Source organism: Triticum aestivum, chromosome 7A, assembly GCF_018294505.1.
Source record: "Triticum aestivum cultivar Chinese Spring chromosome 7A, IWGSC CS RefSeq v2.1, whole genome shotgun sequence".
NCBI lineage: Eukaryota > Viridiplantae > Streptophyta > Magnoliopsida > Poales > Poaceae > Triticum > Triticum aestivum.
The window spans coordinates 93733018-93743253 of NC_057812.1; the positions used below are offsets into that span (position 1 = coordinate 93733018).

The 10236-nt window shown below is 46.3% G+C and overlaps 2 protein-coding genes across 2 annotated transcripts; both read left to right on the top strand.

Moving 5' to 3' along the window:
• Positions 1 to 4702: 4702 nt before the first annotated feature.
• Positions 4703 to 5939, top strand: LOC123151976 (uncharacterized). The gene is made up of 2 exons (XM_044571595.1): positions 4703 to 5478; positions 5567 to 5939. Exons 1-2 carry the CDS (start codon positions 4707 to 4709, stop codon positions 5920 to 5922), a joined length of 1128 nt encoding a protein of 375 aa, XP_044427530.1. The 5' UTR covers positions 4703 to 4706; the 3' UTR covers positions 5923 to 5939.
• Positions 5940 to 5963: 24 nt separating this feature from the next.
• On the top strand, positions 5964 to 6458 carry LOC123153096 (uncharacterized; the record flags this gene model as incomplete). The annotated part of the gene is made up of 1 exon (XM_044572383.1): positions 5964 to 6458. A coding segment is annotated over one exon (339 nt), but the record flags the coding sequence as incomplete, so codon positions are not given.
• Positions 6459 to 10236: the final 3778 nt, after the last annotated feature.

Genomic DNA, 10236 nt, shown 5'->3' on the forward strand with positions numbered 1-10236 from the left:
CCTTTTGCGTTTGGATCCAAACTCATTTTTGTCCTCGCGGCGGGTCTGCCGTGTAACAAAATACAAACATAGTACATAGTTTCACAACCAAACAAATATATCATAACTCACAAGCCAAATAAAAAAATTATAGTTTACAAGACAAATAAAAATTCAATTGTCTCAGATACATTTTTAAAACGATACGTCAATTGGCTGCCAATGTGAGCTCGCATATGCCCAACCAAATCATTTAGCAGCTGAATGCGAGTTTCCCAATCACGCATTTGATGATGAAATTGGCTGAACTGTGCAAGCGTTGCCGCTTCTCCATGCTCAGGCACAACATTGTCAGCCTAAAACCAAAACCCTTGGTCGTAGATACGTTTTGGGCGCTCATCCTCTACGATCATATTGTGCATGGTCACACAATCAGTCATCGCCTCCCACAACTTCTTGATGCTTCAAGTTCTAGTAGGATACCAAACGATGCCCCATCGTGATTGCAGAACACCGAAGCACGCTCCACATCCTTCCTAGCACTCTCTTGCGACTGGGCAAATCTCTTCCTCTACTCTCCTATAGGGTTGGAGATTGTCTTCACTAGAGTATTCCACTGAGGATAGATACTGTCAGCTAGATAGTATCCTTTGTTGTAGTTTTGGCCATTGATATTAACACTGACCTTCGTTTTTTGTCTGACGAGGCAGTCACTCTAGAGCCCTTTATTTGGGATTTCCTGTTTATGAACGTCTGTGTCACTCAAATTGCTCTTGACATGAGAGTATCACCGTTTCAATTGGGTCAGTTGATGTCGTGTTTGGATTTAATTAGTTGACTTATAATGCGGTCAAAAATTGCTTCTTGGCTCCTAGAAAGTATCACCATTTCATTTGTTTTCATTGCATTCCAAAGTATCGTAGCTAGGTTTTTTCCTGGGCTATATCTGATAGAGATATACTCTCTCTGTAATCTAAACGCTCTTATATTTTGATCTACGGAGGGAGTATGTTTTACAATTAGACTTTTTTTGAGGAACTGTTTTTTGAGGAATTTGTTTTACGGTTAAACTTCGTAGTTCATAAAGCATACGTAATTTGTACTCCTCTTTAACATGCTTTTTTAATCAAGCCTCAACATGATGTGCTTGTTATAACCATCATCTAACCTGGAGTACAAGGCATGTATTTACCCATTGTATCGGGTCTTAGTTGTAACTAAATACGCAGTCTATTTGTAGCCGACTAGGGCCCTCTTTGATTCGCAGGATTTTCAAATCGTAGGAATAGGAAAAGTATAGGGTTGGAGTGGCATCCACACATGAATCCTACAGGATTAGCATGGAGTGTTTGATGGCACAGAAAAAGCAAAGGAATTGTAAAAAGAGGTTGGAGTGGATGTTAGATTTCCTATGAAATGTAGTACAAAAGATTCCATAGAAAAAATTCCTATGGGATCCAATCCTATAAATCAAAGGACCAACATAGGAAAAATTCTTAAGGATTTCAATCCTCCAGAAATCCTATAGAATTCATTTGAATCAAAGGAGCCCTAGGACTTCATCTTGTAAACCGCTCCGGGCCAAGGCACCAACTTTGGCTCACTGAACTTTGTCGTCAACTCGGAAGGGCACATTTCATCGGCCATAGATTCCCTCACCCTCTCCCATGTAACTTCGCTTGTTTTCGAGACACCATGAGGGGACCCATACAGGACGTGGTGGATTTTGCCGCCTTCACGCCCTTTGGATTTCCATTCATGTTGGGCCCCCAGTAGTCGTCGACTTTGTACCGTTATGGCTGCATAGGGGCGGGAGATGGGCTCGACATTGGCAATGAGGAGAGGGTCATTCACTAGTGTGCCCATGCTGTCAACTGCCGAGGCGATGAGGTGTTGGCCGAGGTGACACACATCATCTTGCACGACACCGATGGAGCGAGATGCGAGGGTCATGGAGGAGTCCATGTCGTCGTATTCGGGGCCGCGTGCACTCTAGGCGTCACTACTCTGAGGCAAGGGGAGCGGCACCGCATGCGTGAAGGAGTTGAAGCTAAAATGTCTACCGCGCAAGTCAATTTTAAGATGGAGTCTTGTCAAAACATCCCTCTTCGCCCAAAATTGAGGCATTAGGGCTCGTTTTAGAGAACACTCAGTAATTTTTGGTGATGGGTTCTTGGTTGGCGACTCTACATCAGTGACAATTTCCGTCCCATTCACGAGAGCCCTAGTTATTCTGGATGGGCCTATTTTAACGATTCTCCTTGAGTTTCTCTAAGTCCCCCCTCTAAAAACTTAAATTTCTCATAAATATGGAGTTAATTGAGAACTAGCCCTTCGCTAGCGGTTTTAGCTGCTAGTTTTTTGAGTTACTCCTTGAAAACAACTCAGCCCGCTCAAATTTGAGGAACACCATAAACTTAACTCCTCAAAAACGCGGATGATCTCTCCGGCTACCGGTCGCTCGGACAAGCGGTGCCACTCTGCCCCCATGGCACTGCCCTGCCCATTCCTAGTCATGTTGCCACCTACCGCTGCCTTCTGAACTCTGCTGGCCATTGCAACCTACAGACGCCGATACACGTGAATTGTTCGATGAAATGCCTAAAATAATTATTTTCTTTGCGCTTTTTGTGTAATCATGGAAATATGTTTAATGCAAAAGAACGTGCAAATTAGGCTAGATATAATAGAGAGTTAAGTTTAGAGGAATTGTTAGTTGCAAAATCTTCAACTACTCAAAAAATAATGATCTTCAACTACTCACATTTTGTAAGGATATAAAGTTTGAAAGTGGTTCGAGAGGAAAGGCTAGAGGTGATTTATTAATGAGGTAAATACATCACTGGTGCTTGAACTTGCCATGAATGTGCACTTTAGTGCCTGAACTTGCAAAATACATTGAACTGGTTCCGTAACTTGGCATAGACGTGCATATACGGTTCAAATTCGTTTCTATATGTCCGCGACACTGACGATCGCGCCATCATGGCATGGGACTCACCGTCAGGGACAGGGTGTGTGGCCTGGGTTTTTTCGGAGAACCCTCTAGAATACTTTTTCCTTGCAAAGATAAATTATAAAAAATATATTAATAATTAAAAATGCATACGGGGTTCAAGACAGCAACCTAACGCGCCCAGGTGAGAAGTGGCTAGCCAGTAGGCCGGCTCAAATTTAGCGTCATAAAAGGATTCATACAGTATACATATATAAAGTTGAACAACATAAATTTAAAAATTTATTCCAGCAATATAGCCCTGTTTATTTGAACCTACAACCAGGGGCTATATAGCCGACGCACATACCACTCCAACTGACGACATCGAATGGTAAAAATGATAAATTTAGGTTTATAACATAACAAGCCCCTCTCACTAAATTAGACCATGGCGTGGCTTAGTTTTTTTATTTCAAAATTTTGTAAAAAATACGTAAAGTATAATCATTTGTTACAAACAATAGACATATAATTAAAACAAATTACATTCAAAATTTCATATAATTTCATAAAATACCAATGCAATAATTTAACAAAAATACACATAATAAAATTATGAATTAAGATTATATCTTATAATTTGAAAAAATGTCGGCTTTTTAATAAAATATTATATTGGTTTTACAAATGTTCATATATGTAAATAAATTCTCATATAATTTTAAAGTTTCCACATTCCGAATAAAATATTCACGTAGTATATAAATGTGTTAAATGCTTTAAGTAAAAACTGTGTGTTTTCTAAAAAAAAAATACAGGCCTAGTGCGCCCTTAGATTGCGGATCCTCATATGAATAATACTTGAATCATATAAACATGTCTATCATTCATAAATATTTTCAATTGAATGAGCATGTCTTAAAATAACATGTGATTTTTTAATGGCATGAAGATTTTTGCATTCTTTTGAAATTATGTTTGTTAGACAGTCATATAGATTACTTGTACTTTTGATACATGAGAACTCATTGGTTGGAATGGCATCTGTACCTGGTCTACAAGCTTTGGTGGGATGTTCGAGTCACATATTTGGTACTATTTTTGCTGGTTCATTAAATTTCTTTTATTTACACTTCGCAAAAAATCCCTTTATTTATGTTGTTCCGCCTAGTTTATAAAGGTTATGAATCATCATGAAGCAGCAAATGTGAAGTGGTCTATTGGCTAACCCAGCATGCACTTGACTAGTAGGTCGCCCTTTCTAACCACCACGCCGCTAGTTTTTTATTATTTTATAATTATAGTACGAAAAATAATTGTAGCGCAAGGTTATGAATCATCATGAAGCAAAAAAAATTGTCAGTTTTTCTGTAAGGGCCTTATTGTACGAAAAATAATTTTGGAGGGGTTTTTGCAAAAAAAACAGGCCACACACCCTTGTCTCCATTGTCCAGTCATTGACAACGGGTGCCATGCCATGTTGGCACGCCTCACCAGCATCGCGGACATATACAAACATCATTTGAACCGTATATGCACATCCATGCCAAATTATGGAATCAGTTCAATGTATTTTACAAGATCAGGCACTAAACTGCATATCCATGGCAAGTTCAAGCTGGTGTATTTACCTCTTTATTAATCTAGTCAAACGACAGTAGCTTTTCTCTTTGATGCCTCGGCAACCCGGCCGGGCGTGCCTCCTCTACTTCCTCCTCTAGTTCCTATATACTCCTACTCCGCAGCGAGCCAGCGAGCACGCACAGAGAGCACAAGAAGCGCCGACGCGATGCCTTCCTCCCAGGTCTCCTCCACCCCCTCCGTCGTCGACATCAGCGACACCGACAGTGACGACGCCGCCGCGGCCGCCCTCTCGAGGCCCGTCGCCGACCGCGTCGCCTCGTCTCTCCTCACCCAGGACGCAGTCGACGCCCTCTGCAGGAAGCACGGCGTGCCGACGGGCTACACCGCGCGCCCCGCCGGCGACCGGCGCGCCAGCACCCCGCCGCCGGAGCGGGCCGTGTGCATGTACGCGCACGCGCTGGAGGCCGGGGCGCGCGTCCCGCTGCATGGCTTCTTCTCCGAGGCGCTCACCCACTTCGGCATCGCGCCGGGCCAGCTCGCGCCCAGCGGCTGGCGCGTCCTCGTCGGGTTCGTGGTGCTCTGCCACGACGCTGGCGTGCAGCCATCGACGGACGTGTTCCGCCACTTTTTCTCGCTGGCCGCGTTCAAGCTCAAGGGTTGGTACTGCTTCCGAACAAAGGACGCCGTCGGCGCGCTCTTCACTGGGCTTTCGAAACCCGATGAGGCGTGGAAGGGCAGGTTCTTCTTCCTGACATCGCCGGAGCCATGGCCGTGCCCCGTGCGCTGGGGCGAGCCGCTGCTGTGCAAGAACTCCGTCGCTGATCCGGTGCTCACAGGCCAGCAAAAGAAAATCGTGGGAAAGCTACTGAGCGCACACGGCACCATGGTTGACCTCCGGACATACCTCGGTGATGCCAAAAAACTTGCCGCGGCATTCGCCTCGCCATCGCCACCCGTTCCTTCCCATGACATCAAAGGTGAACTCGCTTTTAACAGTATTCCCGATCCCGATTCCCCTATCGAGTGAGCAGATAATTTACTCATGTATTTTGACTTTTGAACTAGGCATGGATTCGTCCGTGGCGAAGGTGAAACTCGAGCGGGACGGTGACACACCGACGGTGTCCCTGAAAAAAAGGAAACGCGAGGAGGCCGCCAGTGCAAAAGACGGTCTCTGCCGTTCTGAGCAGAGCACGCCGCATGCTGCCCCGCCAGATTTCGACCCGAAGCCGCCGCACTCGCCCGCGCCCGACGTACACGACGGCGACAGCGCCGACTGGCAGGCCGCGAAGAAGGTGCTAGAGTCCATCACCACGCCGTCGCGGGCGCAATCGTTCGCCGCGGCAAAGCCGTCCGACGTCGTCGCTTCGAGCTACTCAGCCATGCTCCAGGTATGCAGCAGCCAAATCGTCCATCGTTAAGTCCATGCCATTTATCTGATCTGATCATATTTTGTTTTGTGTGCGTGGTGGCGCGTGCAGAGGTTGAACAGCTTCTCCTTGGACTAACGCTGGAGCTGAAAGAGAAGCTGTCGGCACGGGACGCAGAGGTTGCAGCTCTGCGGGAGCAGCTGGAGAGCACGAAGGGCGATCTTACCGCGGCGAAGCTGGCGGCGGAGGCTGTGGTGGAGAGCGCCAGGACGACGGCGGTGCAGCAGTTCCTGGCGTCCGAGGAGCACAAGCGGCGGCTCGCGGAGCACGCGCTGGCGGGGTACGAGCGCGGCGCCGAGGAGATGAAGCGCGCTGTTCTCCGGATATACCCTCACCTCGACGCCGCCCGGCTGGTCGTGCCGCTAGATTAGCTTAGCTCTGCTCTCCGTTATTGTTGGTCTCTTGTGCGTGCCTTCTCTTGAGAGATCATGTAAGGAGTTGCTGGATTATGTGCGTAGCATCAAGGACGAAGAATGTCACTGAGTTGGCCATGCATGCTCGCAGTTTGATTGTGGGCAGCAAACGATTCGCCGCTCGGCTCGGGACGAAATCACTGTTCTGATCTTGTCAGAGTTTATTCTCATAAATTGAACCCGACGTGAAAGTATTTCACGATTGATCCTTTTAAAAACGCCAAGACCCATGGCGTTTCCACCCAACACAGAAACGCTGAGCAAGCTAGTGTTCCTGACTTGGCCCACTGCCAGGCCGAGGGAGCGTTGCTTGCTGACGTGGCGTAGTGGAAACGCCTAGCAAGCTAGAGTTGCTAGAAACGCCATCGTCCTTGGCGTTTCTGGTGCAGATATTTTAGATGGTCGTGGGGCTTTCACCCACCACTCACATTTCACTCTCTTCTTTCCCATTGGCCTATCCTGAGCTCTTGCCCTTTCCCCCTTTGTGTTCCTCACTTAGCCCCTCTCAAATCCTTGCAAATCGATTGGGTTGGTCCGTGGATCCGGTGTCATTTCCGTTCGTTGAGGTAATCTCCTTCATCTCACAAATTTTTATTGGTTGGATTTGTCCATTTGGATTGATTTGTTCTTGTTGTTCCTAACCCTAGTTTTGAACATGAATCTATAATGTGATGTTTTGAGTATTGTTGTTCCAATAGTGTTGCATTGTGATGTTGTTGAGCATACCTTATTGTGGGTTATGCTAATGTTCAGATTTAGGGTTAGGGTTATGGCTAATGTTAAGATTTAGGGTTAGGGTTAGGGGTTTTGTTAGCAATGTGGTATATTTAGCATTGTAAATTTCTTATACTTATGTTACCATTTTTTTAGATGGACAAGATTGTGAATATTCATTATGTTGACAAAGAGGCATTCATGAATGTGGATATTGTTGACAAGTATGAGGAAGTGTTGATATTTCTTGAGACTAGTTATGAAGAGGTTGTGGAAGAAACACGGATACGATTAAAGTGGGTGGATGCAAGTGACCAAGTTGAATTAGTAGGAAGATATGATGTTGGTTCGGCACACAAGTGTCGAACGAAGACAATGCCTATCAAGTCCAATTTGCATTGGGTTGCATATAAGGAGGTTGTTGCATCCTCAGCAGTCAAGTCACTCGAAGTCTTTGCAAATAAGGTGGTCAAGGCTCCTCTCTTTCATGTTGACATGAACCAAACCTTAGTAGATGATGTGAGCCCGGTTAGTAGTGTGTCGCCTATTGTTGAGCATAAAGTTGAAGCGGAAGCCAATGAGTATCCCCAATATGAGTTCGGAGGTAGTGCACCGATGAAAGATGATGGCGATGACTCTGACGAAGAGTATGAGAGGCACCACAACATTGTTGGTGACGTAGAGGCTGAAGTAAGGCATCATGACATGGATCCTGACATTATCTATCAGCGTGCTTGTGTGGATGACTCAGATGATGAAGGCCCGGTGAATGAGTTGGACGAGGATGGCTTGACTGAGAAAGAAGCAGAGTGGTACACAAAAATCACCGGTAGGGATCACAAAGTTCCCTTGTTTTGTGATGTTAGCCTTGCAGATAAGGCTATAGTCGACGGTGGCATGAGCAAGACAATTGAGGCTAGACAGTTTCCAAGTAGTACACCCGACGCGATTTCGATGTCGTACGTGAGGAAAGGTTTGATGTTCGAGCACATGCTAGAATTCAGGATGTGGTTGTGTGAGTATGCTGTCAAACACCACAGGCCTTTCACTTGGACTGCAAGAAGCGATACACCGTGAAATGTGAGGTAGAAAGATGCAAATGAAAAGTCCATGGAAGGCTCACGAAAGATGGTTGGTGGAAGATAACTAGTTGCAAAGCCACTCACCAATGCACACCGCCGGCCGTAGAAGCACGGAAGACACACCATCAACTAACCTCGAAATTCATTGGTTATAAATACCAGAAACATATAGCCGAGGATCCAACCATTAAAGTGAAGTTGTTGATGAGTTGGATTGAAGATAAGTTCGGATATAAGGTCAAGTATGGAAAGCCATGGAAGGCCAAGCAAGTCACTCTCAGAATGTTGTACGGTGGATGGGAAGAGGCTTACAACATGCTACCCAGGTTGCTGGGAGCGATGCCGTATAGAAACCCAGGGATGTACCACTATGTCCAAGATATTGAAGGAGTGTTCCGTCGTGCCTTTTGGACGTTTGGCCCACGCATTGCACTTTTGAGCATTGTCGACTGATTCTGTCTATAGATGGGACATTCTTGACAGGGAAATACAAGGGCACACTCATGATAGCAATGGCACATGATGCTAACGATTAGGTGTTGCCTGTGGCATTTGCTTTGGTCTCCGTGGAGAACCAAGACAACTGGGAATGGTTCATGAGACTTGTTAGGAGCACGGTCATTCCTCCGAATAGGGAGGTATGCATCATATCCGATCGGCACCAAGGCATATTGAAGGCCGTGGATATTCATATTCCAGGGCATGCGAGGCACTTCGTTGTAGACTTTTACGGGGCTTGTGAGAACAAGGAACTTTGCAAGGATCTTAACTCCGCATGTGTAGCCTTCTCCGTTAAGTCATTCACGACACACTTGAACAAAATCTATGAGAAGGCAAACAAAGGTGGGAAAGATTTCTTAGAAAGGAATATTGATGAGAGACACAAGTGGTCACGGGCATGTGACGAAGGAGGCATGAGATATGGTGACATGACAAGCAATCTTGTTGAGTGCTTCAACTTTGTCTTGAAGGGTGCCCGTTAGTTGCTGGTGACGGCAATAGCGGAATATACCTTTTACAAGCTAAATGAGTATTTTTTGAAGCACTCTGATGAAATCGACAAGTTGATTGCTGATAGTGCGAAGCCTCCCAATGAAATTTATCCGAAGAAGGTTGCCGAGTGGCTGGAGTTTCAGAGAGACAAGTCAGCCATCCAGCGAGTCACTTGTTTCGATAATGTAGAAATGAAATACTAAGTGGATGAGCCAGGTGGGACAACTAGAGATGGACAATCATATGGTGGTCGCTCATTTAAGGTGGCTCTTAGGACAAGACATTGCACTTGCGAGCGGCCTTGTAAGTACCACTAGCCATGCTCGCACATGATGTCGGCGGCCCGCATCAGGAATGTGGATATCTCCGATGGAGTAGTTGTGAGGTTGCATGAATTCAACTTGCAAACTCATAAGTTAACATGGGCGTCTAGATTCCACCCTTTTCTAGACGCATCGCAGTGGCCAGAGTATCACGGTCCTAACATTAGGCCCGATCCGGAGATGATGGTACAACCCAAGGGTAGATGGAGAACAAAGTGATACATGAATGATATGGATGACCTCATGAGCACCAGAGAGTTTGGTAGTGGACATTTCATGGAGCCACGTGATAGGAACCAATGCGGTGGTTGCAATGAAACGACACACAACAAAAGGACTTGCAAAACAAAAAAACTTCAAAAGGGCACAATGCTTCTTCAAGTGGTGGACGAGGTTCCGGTGATGGACTTGGTGGTGGCCGAGGTTCCGGTGGCGGCCTAAGTGGTGGCCGAGGTTCCAGTGATGAACTTGATGGTGGCCGAGGTTCCGGTGGTGGCCGAGGTTCCGGTGATGGCCATGGTGGTGGCCGAGGTTTCAGTGATGAACTTGGCGGTGGCGGAGGTTCCGGTGGTGGCCTTGGTGGTGGCGGAGGTTCCGGTGGTGGCCGGGGATCCAGGGGTGGCCGTGGTAGAGGACGAGTTACCGGTGATGGTGCTCGTGGTAGGGGTAGAGGTTCGGGTGGTGGTAGAGGAGGTTTCATGGGTAGAGGCCATGGTAATGCTAGAGGAATGTTTGGATACCTCGATGGACCATTTCCGTACGTGGCTACATTTCTTAATT